We start from the raw sequence: 14,305 nt of genomic DNA, 5'->3' as shown, positions 1-14,305 counted from the left end.
ATATATTCACCAGAACTCACCAAAAAACCGAACCCCAAGATCAATGAAATGAAAAATATACCTTTTAGGCCTTCAAGATATAAAATAAAGCGATCAGTGAATATGGGTTTGGAGTTCACATCTATACTGAAAATATTCTGTATTGCGTTGGCCTTTCTTATCTTTGGCCCAAATATGTTTTTACAAACACAGATTGAGAAAAACAATAACAACACTTTCATTCGGAATCTTTTAACGCCAAATGCTTAAAATATAAAACCACAGTTTATTCAATTTATAAATAAAATATTTTATTAAAAAACTATTCGTGTTTTTTTTACAAAATAAACCTAGAAATGACGATTGTTTCTCGTTTATTTAATAAATGTAGCTTGGGTTATGGTTTGGCAATTATTCAATATTTTTTATGGTACATAAGTTTAAAAATAAAAACTTAGTTTATGGCAGTATTATGTTGTATTCTGAACTTTGTGGATTGATAAAAAAAACTAGCGGTATGTTAGGTAAGGTCAGTTGGATTTTTAATTAACAAGACAAAATTGTGTTTGATATATATAAAAAATATATTCTATATATTTGAGTGTTTTGTGAATTATATTAGCAGGATAGTGTATAAATGTGTGTGTAAAAATAAAAAACAATATACGTCGTGGAAGGAATTTCAAATAAAACGACATTCAAACTAAATGTATATAACAAAAAATGTAGCAAAAACTTGATACTGGTGAAAAAAAAAACTTTACAATGAGTACTTTCTTATAATAGATGTATGTATGTATATATAAGTGTATATAGAAAATGGTTATTTACAAGGATATACAAACTTTGTCAGTTTTTTTTTTATATTCTTAACAATTAAAGGCCTTAAACCTAGCGAAAGGAGAATAAACATAATGCATAATTTCCTTAATGTCATCATATATATACAATATTCAATAGAAACACATTAGGGAAAAGTGTTTAAAGCAAAGGAACAATATTTGTTTTTTTTTATTATTTAGAGTTAAGGAAGGGTGGGTCAACGTATTTTTTATGATTCGTTGCTAAACTTTGATCAATGTGACCCAAAAAAAAAAGGTTCTTTGGTATCGAGGAAAAACAAAAATGCATGTAAATTATGAATTTCATTGTTCAAATATTGGAATTCCAATCTAAATATTACCAAACAATGTTGTTCCTCACGTGGTACGTAAATATTCTTATGTACATAATACGATACGTACATTCAAATACACAAATAATTTTTAGGTACATTAAACGTAGATTAGAAACTTAGCTTGGTATACCAAACAAAAAACGATTATTTTTGTATAATTAATCTGGGTTGAAACTTATAGTCGTTTCGAAACGACTTAGCTTAAATTTAGCTGCCTTAAAAATAAGTTTAATTAACCTAACTCGAAACATATAAAAATGTTCACAAATAATATAAAGTTTTCTCTTCTGTTTGGCCACAGACGAAAACTTAAGGCATTTGTACGATAATTATTACATACACAGCAAAGTGCCCTACAATAACCAAAGCTTACAAAAGAGAAGCTTTAATGCGTACAGTTTTGAGAAATGTTCACAAAGAAATTTCATCTGTAAGGACGGACAGAATAATGTTTCTCCACTAAGCATTTCATAATGTTTAGGCTTATATGATTTTATGGGTTTGTGGATTTTCTCAATTCCTTTTGCGTCGTGTTGAAACATCCATTCTTGAATTTCCTTTAATAAATTGAATTTAAAAGGTATTTGCTGGTATATTAATAGCGCAATCTGATTGTGCGCTTCCATTGTTTTCGTCTCGGCAAACATTTCGAGGATATCAGTATAAATCACTCTATATTTTTCAAATCTCTTTCGTAAACATAAAAAACGTTGTTTCATCTATCAATTATTTGATGTAATTGATGTGTTCATGATGCGAATCGTTAATATCCATCTCTTCAACATGAATTGGAAGGACTCCTGATTTGTATCTTTCATTTTATGGATATCACGTAACAAATCAATTTTTGGTTTTTTCTTCGACCCGAATATTTGAAAGAGTCTTTTTGATTCTAAGAGCTGTAAGACGCGCCACTGGGTTAGCATACCAACATTCTTTCATGACTTTAGCCATGCTGTGTAACACATCTGAAGCATGCCAACGATTCGGAATATTGGGCCTCATTTTGTCAATACAAACGACCTGTAAAAAGCAAATTAATTTTAGTATGAGATGATACATAAAATGATCGTTTTTATATAGTAAATAAAACACCCACCCTTGCACCGATTATTTTGGTAATTCTTAAATAGTAATCAACGACAACTGAATTTTATATAATTTTAAGGGTATATACAGGATTTTTTTACATACCTTTTTCATTTCCTCAATGCTGGGATCGGGCTGGACCACATCATAGTAGGGCATTTGATATTCATCATATATCATACCAATATTACAGCGCCGAGCAATCTCCCATAATATTAAACCAAATGCGTAAACATCGGCTCTCTTATATGAATCAAAATGTTGAGCATTCATGCTCTCATCCAGAACTTCAGGTGCCATATAGCGTTTAGTACCTACACGATGGGTAGATGGTATATCTACAGAATCATTCTTCTCAACGTGCCTCACAGCTAAGCCCAAATCAGCAATGGCACAAGTTAAATTGGATTTAACCAAGATATTTTTCGATTTCAAATCACGATGGGCAATTGCTGGTTTGCCACGTGTTCCCACAATATCCATGTGGAGGTGAGCCAAACCTGTGGCAATTGATAAGGCCATACTCAGCATTGTTTTTGTATCTACAGTATGCGATGTTAAGTAATCAAAAAGTGAACCATTCTCATGGTAATCTGTGACTAGCCATAATTGTGTCCAAGTCCCATTATCTTAAAAAATCCGTCAAGTATATATTTTGAATTAATCATTTTAGAATGGAGCTTACCTTTGTTGTCAGCTGCTATGAAACCTAAAATATTCTCATGACGCAACATAACAGTCTGATATATTTCTGCTTCCCGAAACCATGAGCATTCCTCTCGACTAGAAAAAATTTTTACAGCCACATTTTCACCACGCCAACGACCACGCCAAACTTCACCAAACCGGCCCTTTCCAATAACATGGCACAATTGTATTTGCCTCGCAATAGAACGTTGAACTAATAAAGGCAGTCCGGCTGTAACATAAAAAATCGTTTAATTCCAACTTTAGACTTTGTTTGCACTAATATGGCCATACCTGAACCAGATCCGGATGTGGTCATTTCTATAATATCCTGTAATGTATTACCAGTCAATATTGGATCGTACACAGAATCCTCAGGAGCAAATGGACGGGCTCGGCTGGTACCCTGTTTACGTTTTTGGTAGAAACACCATGATAAGAATACCAACAAACAGGCAATTAAAGTTGCTCCAAATATAATGGCAACCAGCACCCACGAATTGATGGTCTCTTCTGGTAGATAATCTAAATAATCAGTATTCGTTAATTCATTTCATTGCATTTTATTTTTTTTTTTCACTTTATACAAAGGTAGATAATTTCATTGCACAACAAATAAAGCCACCACAATATTAATTTAGAAAAACGAAAAACAAACTCAATCGTGCATGCGAAAGAAGCTACAAATATATGTACATGTGTATGTGTAATATATATAAGCATATGTAGGTGCATAAGGTGAGTAAGGACTATTAGTATCAGGGGTTTTGGTTAATTTGGCGATATAGTTACCAAAGCCATCCATTATGATAACACAGCAATTTTTTGGATCATTAAATAATTTATAACAAAAATACATAAAAAAGGCTCACATCCACTCAATAATCCACTATAATTATTATGTAGCTACTATGGATGAGGTCCGCAAACAGAAATTCCAGTATATCATACTCGATCGTCGGCGTTTCGAAAAGTGTCATCCGGCATTTCAATCTAAATCAGGAACCTTTAAAAAACTCCCACAAAATTTTCACAAAATTCAAGGAACTGTGGAACTGTCCTAAAATTGAATTTCCATCTTGTAAATAAAAATCGCTCGTTGGTGTATTTGCACAGTATGATTAATGAGAAGGATTGACCAATGGCACATAAATAAAAAAAACTGATGAAAACATACAAAGAAAAACATCAAAGGAAAAGCATTACGCCTTCCCTAAGCATCACGTGACATCCCACCCACCAAAAAATATTTCGACAATTCTAGCACATTGACTGTAACGAAAACAATGGACATTACACAATACCCACATAAAAAATGGTCCATATATTTTAAAGCGAAATCAAAGATAAACCTCCTAATTAGCAAATGTATGAAGAGAACACGTAGAAGTCTATGAGTCCATGATTTTTAAGATATGCTATGTTTAGGTGGATACCAATTACTATGAATGGCCACGATGATAATGAAAGTGCTCAACATCTCAATTTAATTCAAATAATTTTGATTTTAATTAATTGATGATTCTGGTTGTACTTGTAGTAGCACTAAAATTAGAAGAATATGGATGGCATAGTTAATTTCTCACCTGGCAATGCACCAGCATAATTTTCTTGTGTATTACAGAAATCTTCTTCACAACATTGTACAGAGAACTCAGAATTGCTTTCATGACACCAGGCCGGGTCATCAGGAGGTATATGATTCTCTACAGATAAGCATCTAATTGAAGGTGCAAAATAAATTTGTATGAATGAAATATAGATATTTGGAAGACTAGGCTAGCTAATATTTTGTGGTTCCATGTAAAAAAGGTAACATTGTAAACTGTAGGTTTTATGGATTCATCAAATGTACATTGTCATATTGCCCTAATTTTCAAACAATCGTGTTTCAAATTCAGCAGTGTCATAATTGTTCAAATCAGTAGTCTGCTGGAACATTTGCAAAACCTTGTGATTTTTAAGAGCCAATAATATTTGGAATCCCTTCAATGCCGCAGAATAAAGTTTTCGATTTATGAAATAATTTAGGTATTTATAGATTGTCTGTCTATTCTTAAGTTGATTGGTTTTAATGTACCAGTGCTCTGTTTTCGATATCATGATTATTTTGCTATTCCTGCTCATAGAACTAACCATGCCTCTTTCGAGCCCATTTTGAGATCTCTAAAGGGATTTGATTATAACTTTGAATTTGATTTTTTAATTTCCCTAAATAGATTTGATGCTGTCTTAGACTTTATTTATTTTTAAAATAACTAGTCGGTAAGGAATATATGTTTTTCATAGCCATTCTTTTCTTCCTATTCTTATTATTACATCTATTTTTTTTTTTCAAATATTGCTTTTATTATTTTATAGGTCTTTTTCGGTGTTGCTTTCCCGAGAAGTGAGAAATTTTCAAAATTTTTTCGTCCCATCATTCCATACAATATATCCGCAAAAATAGTAGTAAAATTGTTTTATGGACCCTATGGGTTCATTCTGTTCGAGTAGAGAAAAATAACATAGATATTTCGCCGATTGAGATACTTTATTTGTTCGGTAATCGATATTTTGGTGTGTTGCAAACTTTTTATACCCCCATCACCATTAATCGTGGTGGGTATAAAAATATCGAAGTCCTTCGACTTCGATCCTTAATCGCGCCAAATTTCGATAAATAGAAATAACTTATCAAAAAATTTTAAAAGTAAAAAACTAATATTCAAAACTTTAAAAAATTAGCTTCACACATAATCATTAGTTAAGAGACCAGGATTATTATGTACTTTGTTTTCATTTCAATTAAGACTGTGCATGTAAAAACAGAAACTACAAACAAGGCCGAATTAGAGAAAACCATTTTGAAGTGAAAAAATTACTTTTATTTGTGGAAGAAATGGTGGATGTTGCAATGCACCACAATAAACAAACCCATTTAATTAGTCATATGGAAAAGTTAGAGCTTTATACACTTTTTTGGGAAATATTTGCTAACCCAAAGAATAATTAGGAATATTCTTGTCAGAGCAGTAGGTGCAGTGTACAGTGTGTTGGTAAAAGGTTATGCGTATGTGTGTGTGGGTATGTGTTTCGTAAAGGAAATTATAAATATAGCATATATAGGAGAAAATAGTATAGAAATATTTATAATAAACATGTCATAATACTAAAGGCATTCACAACATCCACACCTAGACATCAAATTTTCAAGTGCAATGCATTGGAATGAATTCCAAGCTACTAAACTATTTTATTGCTATTGCATTCTCAGCATATGGGACTTATGTGTGTCTAATGTTGATCCGCCCATTTTATTAGACATGAAACTAAAGACTTTGATAAGATATGCATGTACTACGAATATATAGTGAATGTATGTTTCTAATTAATGCCAAATTTTAGCAAAGTAAAAAAAGAAGAAACAACAGTAGTGGTCATTGTAATAACTATAAATAGTAATAATAGTAATAGAAATAGATATACAGTATATTGTTTGGATTATAATGTTGATTTTATTTGGGAAATACCTTCGGAAAACTTGAGTTTCAATAGTTCATTCTTGTTGCAGAAATCCACATGACAACATTGAACTACATAGACATTCTGTTTTTGTTTGCTGGTCAAACATTCAAGCGGCTCCCGTTGGAGATCGTATTTCTTATCAAGGCACCTAATAATAACAACGAAGAGCATTCAAAAATTGGGTAAATAGGGTTAAATTGAAATTAAAGGGATCGCATAAACCAAACAACTGTTAGAATTAAATGCCCGAACAGTTTTAATCAACAGCCTATAAAATTGCATTAACACATGTGTAGTTAGTAGTACTTTCAATTGAAAAGAAACAAAACAAAGGACAATTAATTTCAAACTATATACACTATATAACTCAATAACAATTGTTAATACAAAATGCTTAAGCTTTCTTTGGGTCGGTATTAGTCGTTCTCCCAGTTTGGGTAAGAATTTGAAATAACAAAACAAATCGTAATTTCAGAACGCATTTAGTTGTGTGATAGAGACTCAAAGGTTGTAGAAAATGAAAGCAGTGAACAAATTTATGAAAAAATTTTACAGCGGTGGCTTTTGTCACTGTAGAAGGGATGCGGCCCACCTTTTTTCACACTTCTGATAATGGGTGACAATTTCAAATTACAAAAATCAAAGTTTTTGCAACACTCATGAGCATAGTTTTCAACTGTATTTGTTGTCGGTCCACTACCACCATCATATCGGCCATTATTGCACCATACAAAACGGCCTTGTGGAAGAGGGTGTGATAAATGAAGGCATCTTTGCATCATTCGATTGATGGGTGGACGGTAGGTTGTTGTTTTCGTTGAAATTTAATGTTTTAATTATATTATCATGGAAATAGTCGTAATCGGAATAAATAAAGTAATTGATAATTATACTCAACATCCAGCAGTAAAGAGCGTTTTCAAGAAGAAAAAAAATGAGGACTTACCTGTAACTAAATATTGTATTTCCGGATGCTTCCTTTTGTACCGATGTAAAACAGTAACCATCTGTCTCACATATATTATTACTATCCTTGCATATGTCACAATGACATTTTAGTGGGCCTGGAATGAAAAATAATTCGTTTTTAACTATAGTATAAAAATATGAAAACTATCGATATCACGCAAAAGAAAATAAAAATTCAAGCATACTAAGTTAAAGTTGTCGACGTTCCGAGCAACAACAACGATAGGCTACTATCAAAAATCATTTATATTAAATTCAACTTCATCCAATATGAATCATTATCTAATAAGCACGTAATTTTTAATAGGTTTGATTGTTTATGGAATTGCATGGTGCGTGCGGCATGGTACATAGCAAAATATGTCCTTTAAAAGCAACAGCTATGTCTATAGTAGAAGAATAAAACCCATTTAGGCAAAAGCTAGACATGCGTGCCTTTGGCCCAACTAAATGTTCAAGTAGCAGTCTACCTCTTTGGTTTCAGAGTAATGAATTTTCTATGTAAATTTGGTCCAGTGAATTTTCTTCATATACGAACATCACATTATCCTGTGACATATTGAAAACTAGATTATCTTTCTAATTTTGAATAAATATTTCTTTTGATAATAAAACATAAAACATTAAAGGAGTTTGTTATAATTCGCTTAAATAAAACACAAATTTCTTTATGATGTCGCTTCACTAAGAGATAATAATCCCAGACGGCTTCAACACTGAATCGCTGCGTTCCAACCGTTTAGCATTAGATTGTAAAATTCTTTCTTATCATCATTTCTTACAAAAATGTTTATCTTTGATCTATTATAGGCCTGATTATTCCACAATGGATTAAATTATGGCCTATAATATCTTTCAAAGTGTGAGAAAAATATTTTAAAAAAAAAACCGAATAAGTATCAGCTACAGTTTTTGTATAAATGTAAATTTACTAGAAACATAAGTAGAAAAATTGTCTCAAATTTTATTTAATTTTCGATAATTGGTAAAGAAGTTTATAAAAATGTATTTTAGACCTCAACAATATACACAATATTTATAGCTTATTTAGATTAAAGCTACTTTAAAATATCATCGAGAAATATGTAAATCGAAACTAAGTGGGAAAATAGAATGTGGTGTCTTTTTCGAATGTCCTTCTAAGTGGACATCGGTAGCGAAAGGGTTAAAATATCTCCCTTGACGCGGAGGGTAATATTACATTCATAGAAACAAACCTGCAGTCGGAGTCTGCTGCTATATTTGTGTACTTCATAGTCTAGCCAAATGTATTTAAAAAAATTATATCCCTGCCTTTGAATGTTATTTTTATTAGAAATTGAGTTGTAAAGATTCAAAAAGTTAGGTCATCTTCTCCCGCCATATCAGTATTAAGGGCTATGGAAATTTACTCTCGTCCCAGCTTAAACATGTATACTTTACGGTTTGTTATCAGAATCAAAGGATTGACTTTTCAACCTCATTTAAACTTTTAAATATGTTTGAGCTGTGGTTAAGACCGTACGCAAATTATCCTTGAGTAATTAATGTGATATATTACACATGCATATTCGCCCCATTACACACGTATCTCCTTTAAAATAAATGATATCGTCTACAAACAATGTCAGATCTACCTAGAAATATATGCATATAATTTTCCATTTTCGACATTTCGGTTAGTTGATGATGTTGGCCAATTAGTCGATTTAAAAAATACGTAAAATCGATTAGTCAAATTTAAAAATTACAAAGAGCCAACTTCGACTTTTGAATCCATACGCGTGAGAGAAGACACGTATATAATTGTAAATACATTAAGAATATAGAATGTTTCATAGGTTCCACGTACGTTAGAATTGGGTCCATACATTTTTTTAGTTTTAGTTTTGCAAAATTTTACCCGCCTTATTTTTTTACAAACTTCGTAATATAACTTGGGTTAACTGTGCGGTTAAGCAATCACTCATCCTACAATTTTGAACACAATATGGAATATAACGATATGATAGGTAAAAAAATAAACCAATGTAACCGACTTACGATCTCGAGGCTTATTTCTTAGCTGTTTTGACGTTGCAGTAGCTGTTACCAACATCTGTGACACTGAATCATTTCGTATGGCAAAAGAAGGTCTTGCAGCATTTCCAGATACAAAGCGTCTTAAGTTTCCTCCGCTATTGGTAACATTCAAGTCTTCCATAGGTTTGTTGAAATCATTATATACTACTAACGATGCAGAGCTATGATTCGCTGATGATGTTTTTATGGCAATTGATGACACTATTTCAGAACAAAACACATTTTGATATTAAAATAAAGTGTTTGTTACAAATAAAATAACGACTTACCTTGGGAAGCATCAAATATAAGTAAACAACATGAAATGGTTTGGAACAACGTAAACATCGAGTTATGAATGTAATATTTATTAGATATTAGCTCTTCCATTTTTTCTTTTATTTTGGCGTTGTATTTATATGCGCGTTATTCCTTGGGCTTTGTTTTTTTTTTCTATCCTACCGACATACACAAATTAATATGAAGCAGTACCAACTCATGTTTTTGGTGGGGGGTGGGGGTCCGAAGAATGATATACATAAATGCAATTCTTTATTTACGATTTACGAATAATGGTAGAGTGGGCAAGTGAATTTAATAAAACCATTTCGAAAACAAAACACTATTGTATCTACTGCAAAAGGGAACAAATCAATAATTGTTTGATCCTTCCTCTTTGTATGAAAATGCCGTGTTGCGCTGTAGTTTTTTCCCTCAAATTTTGTGCCACACATAACACGTAACTATATTCTTTTCATCACATTAAAGTGCGCGTAACTTAATTTTCCAAATATTTACTACAGTAATATCTGCAGATTAGTTTTTACTTCACAAATCTCAAATCTTAATTTTCTTAAATCGCAATCCGAAATTATCACCTGATACTTTGTGTTGTGGGCAGTGAGCAGATATGGAATTGTGTACTAATAATCAATTGCTTGTACTTTTTATAGTACTATACAGTAATCGTACATAAGGAGGATCACATATTTCACCGGTACAAATCTTTCATTCCAAATATATTCGCACATTACTCTGAAGCATACAATTGGAGACAGTTTTAAATCTTCGTGTCAAGATACGCCTCAACACTACATTGTATTGTAAAGGTCATATCATGCTTGACTTATGAAATACTAATATTTAAATTGAAATTTCAGATATGAAATTGACACTTTTATACAAAATGGGTATATCAGATGTCAAGAATGAAGCATGGTACGAAAGAAGTTTAAAAGTACATTTTAATCGTAATAATTACAATTTTTGGTACTTTTACAAAATTCAATTTTCATCTCTGATTATGTATCCAAAAATAGCCGAATGTCAAATCAAAAAGAACTTAGAACATGACAATTCATGCCAACCCAATAAACACAGGATGAGCGTTTTTCAAATGCAACACCTCTTCAGTTTGAGGGTAAATATCATTTTCAACATAAATTCAACTTGACTTGAAAAAGCTCATCTTCAATTCATCTTCAAATTGTTTGCGAATTACAACCAGTTTGGCAAAATGTTGACGAAAACTTTGAAAATGTGTTGAAGATAATTGGAGAAAACTTTGACAAAACACTACCCTGAAATGCAACGAAAAAACCACATGGTTTTCAATACTACTTTGGACAACAAAGTTCGTGGAAAAAATACAAAAATGTGGAAATTGTTTAATAATCAATTGAAATTGCTTATAATAATTGGTAAGTAAAACTAAAACACGAAATGAAAACTTTAAGGAAGTCACTAAACTCAAATCTCTTTGCAGACAACTAAAATATTTGGATGCTGATTCTTGGACACCTTAAGAGGCTGGCCGATGAAAAATGGTAGTGGCTTATCGAGAAGAGAAAGTTTCCATAAATCAAAGTGCAACCAAAAAAACTTGGTATTTATGCTTTTCCATATCAACAACTACTGGATGATAATTCGCAATTCACAAAATAACAAATTAAACCGATGATGCGATATAAATTAAACTATCGATGTGATATAGTTTAATTTATATCGCATCATCGGTTTAATTTGTTATTTTGTGAATTGAAATTGCTGGAAATTTATTCCAATTATCTGGACATCAAGTTCCTGAAAATTGCCAGTATTTTAATAACAACAATTTTGTAAGACCAACGTTTTTGAGGAAATCACGAAGTACGTGGTCAGTTGGAAGAAATACAAATTGGTAAGTCAAAATAAAAAGTGAAATGAAAACATAATGGAAATCACAAAACTCGATTGTTTTGCAGAAAACTAAAATCATTGGATGGTATATTCTTGGAAGATGTTGACCGATGAAAAACCGATAAAGGGAACAACAAAGAAAGTTTTCAGAAAACTTACAAAGTGCAATCAATTAAACCAAAGTGCAACAATTCCTATATCAAGAACTTCTGGATGAAAATGTGCATTACATCAATTTACATCCCGTCATCAGTTTGATATTTTGTGATTTCCTCTTGCTGGAATCTATTCTAACACACAAGCCAGCAAGTTCCTCGATAGTAATTATTTCAAATTGCCAGCATATTAATGACACCAACATTATGGAGGAAATGGAATTATACATGTAAAAATGTTTAAGATATTTAAAGATGTATTCATAGTTTTATTTATTAATACGTTTAATAAGATAATTACATTTTGATTGGTATTATATTATTATTTTTATATATTATTAATGTTATTTTTAAGATTATTATATTTGTTAACGAAAAAAATAATAAAATTTACAAAATCCCTAGAAATTTAGTATTGACTTTCAGTTAGAACTAGGATTGACTTTCATACAAATTGTGGTTTGAAAGTATTCGCAACAATGGTAATTTTTTATTTTTCTCACATTGAAAACTGTTTGAGAAATTATTGAATAGCGATGCATTTCAATTTGAGGATTACAATTGAGAAATTATTGCTATTGTGTTGAATTTTACTGTTGAGGGTAATGTCTGTTTTTTGTTGAGAACGCGATTTTCTCAACAATTTCTCAACTTGAATATTACCCTAATCCTTTGAAAAAATGTTTGAAAAATTATTGAATTTTAGTATTTTTCAAACGTTTGTGTTTATTGGGAACTCATGAAAACGTTATATTGGGCCTATTCGAGATACCAATGTATGACGATTCCACAACCCATTAACACAAACATTGGAGGAATATTTAAATTCAACTATGCTTTAAAATAAAAATACATTCTCCAATATGTTCGAATTTTAAATGTATTGAAAAACTCGTACTAATTTGTTGAATTCTACCCTTTGTTTTTTGTTGAGAACGTAGTTTTCTCAAGCTAAAGGTGGGTATTAAGTTCGAGTTTAGCCGCTAAAGTGAAAACTAAATCAGTTAAAAAAGGCATAACATTATACATTTTTGTTGCAAATTTTATTACAACTTGATGGGGAATAACCCAAAGCAAATTTTCACAATGTTTGTATTCCGTAAAATTGATTATTAAAGGAAAGTAATCGTGAAAAAATGACGATTTTAGCGGCTAAACTTGAACTTAATACCCACCTTAAGTCAATAAATTGTGGATTTCCGTTATGGGAAATAACTGTGTTTTATTATTCGTTATGCGCTTTACAAATTATCAGTTATTCCGGACGGGTGTTTGTAAAGAATCTTACAGTGTGTCGGATCGACACGACTTGTCGGCGATGACTAAATAATCGGTAAATGTGTTATCCCATAAACATTCAGCAGTATCGATTATGCCTTCGGACTTAACTTATAATGTGCACAATATATGGGATATGTTCGACACGAGCACTGTCGTCCGGAATAACTGATAATCTGTAAAGCGCATTAATTAAATACAATCAATAGGGCTGTTTTCTTTTAGTACTGGATGCAACATTTGTATGGGCTATCCAGAACATCGTTGCACTGGTGTTCTATCCAGAACAACTCATCAATGCAAGTCGCGCCGATGTTGCCGGATTGTATTTTGATAAAGTGATTCACAATAGCAATTTATTGTGACTAATTTATCAAAAACCATGAGATTCAAAGTGGTACAGTGTCATAAGTAATCGCAGCAGTAAATATTTATTACAAATTGGAGCATTTCATCCCAATAAACACAAACGTTTGAAAAATGCTAAATTTCAACAATTTTTCAAACATTTTTTCAAAGGATTAGGGTAATATTCAAGTTGAGAAACATTAACAATAATATCTCAAGTGTTATCCTCAAATTGAAATGCATCGCTACTCAAAAATTTGTCAAACAATTTTCGATGCGAGTCAAATTCAAAATTAACATCGTTGCAAATACTTTTCAACCTAAATTTGTATGAATGATATCCCCACTTCAAATTGAAAGTCAAAGCCAAAATTCTATTAATTTTGTATAATTTATTCATTTTTATCAAAATAAAATATATAATAATACACTACAATACCAATTGATAAATAATAATCTTATTAAACATATCAACAAATAAGAACACAAAAAAAACAAACAACAAAACGTTAAATATCTTAAACATTATTAGTAAACACTTTTGCATTGATAATTCGATTTCCTTCCTTTTGGTGTCATAAAACAGCATTAAAATTTATTAACATGCGGGCAATTTGAAATTAGGAACGTACTGCACCGCGTGTTAGAATTGATTTCCAGCAGAAGGAATTCACAAAATATCCATTTTAAACTGATAATAGCATATGAATTAAACTGACGATGTGATGCACATTTTCATCCAGAAGTTGTTGATTTCAACAATTTGTTGTTTATAACAATTTTAATTGGTTGCACTTGTAATGTTTCTGGAAACTTTTTCTTGTCGATAAGCCACTCATTTTTCAATGGTCAGCTTCTTAATGTTTGCAAGAATGTAGCATCCAAAGATTTTAGTTTT

At 31.3% G+C, this 14,305-nt stretch overlaps 1 protein-coding gene and 2 long non-coding RNA genes across 6 annotated transcripts; 1 reads left to right on the top strand and 2 right to left on the bottom strand.

Annotated features, from left to right (window-relative positions):
• Nucleotides 1–264: 264 nt before the first annotated feature.
• Nucleotides 265–10,348, bottom strand: LOC142237837 (TGF-beta receptor type-1-like). Of its 3 annotated transcripts, none has more exons than XM_075309276.1 (8): nucleotides 9,739–10,348; nucleotides 9,431–9,670; nucleotides 7,386–7,503; nucleotides 7,032–7,210; nucleotides 3,227–3,457; nucleotides 2,931–3,164; nucleotides 2,351–2,874; nucleotides 265–2,179 (listed from the first exon to the last, which is right to left on the bottom strand). In XM_075309276.1, the coding sequence occupies exons 1-8, from the start codon at nucleotides 9,836–9,838 to the stop codon at nucleotides 1,997–1,999; spliced, it is 1,809 nt and encodes a 602-aa protein (XP_075165391.1). In that variant the 5' UTR covers nucleotides 9,839–10,348; the 3' UTR covers nucleotides 265–1,996. The 3 variants fall into 3 exon arrangements, with proteins under 3 accessions (XP_075165391.1, XP_075165392.1, XP_075165394.1); XM_075309277.1 differs by lacking the exon at nucleotides 7,032–7,210 and adding an exon at nucleotides 6,445–6,587; XM_075309279.1 differs by lacking the exon at nucleotides 7,032–7,210 and adding an exon at nucleotides 4,519–4,652.
• Nucleotides 10,349–10,790: 442 nt separating this feature from the next.
• LOC142238591 (uncharacterized) lies at nucleotides 10,791–12,189 on the top strand. 2 transcript variants are annotated; one of them, XR_012722768.1, is made up of 4 exons: nucleotides 10,791–10,868; nucleotides 10,956–11,148; nucleotides 11,214–11,627; nucleotides 11,692–12,189. It is a non-coding gene; the product is annotated as an uncharacterized LOC142238591 (long non-coding RNA). The 2 variants fall into 2 exon arrangements; XR_012722767.1 differs by having other exon boundaries at nucleotides 10,802–11,148.
• On the bottom strand, nucleotides 12,030–14,257 carry LOC142241389 (uncharacterized). The gene is made up of 2 exons (XR_012723608.1): nucleotides 13,837–14,257; nucleotides 12,030–12,517 (listed from the first exon to the last, which is right to left on the bottom strand). It is a non-coding gene; the product is annotated as an uncharacterized LOC142241389 (long non-coding RNA).
• Nucleotides 14,258–14,305: the final 48 nt, after the last annotated feature.

Source organism: Haematobia irritans, chromosome 5, assembly GCF_050003625.1.
Source record: "Haematobia irritans isolate KBUSLIRL chromosome 5, ASM5000362v1, whole genome shotgun sequence".
NCBI lineage: Eukaryota > Metazoa > Arthropoda > Insecta > Diptera > Muscidae > Haematobia > Haematobia irritans.
The sequence above is the reverse complement of the archived record's forward strand: the minus strand, read 5'-3'. Positions and strand labels throughout refer to the sequence as shown.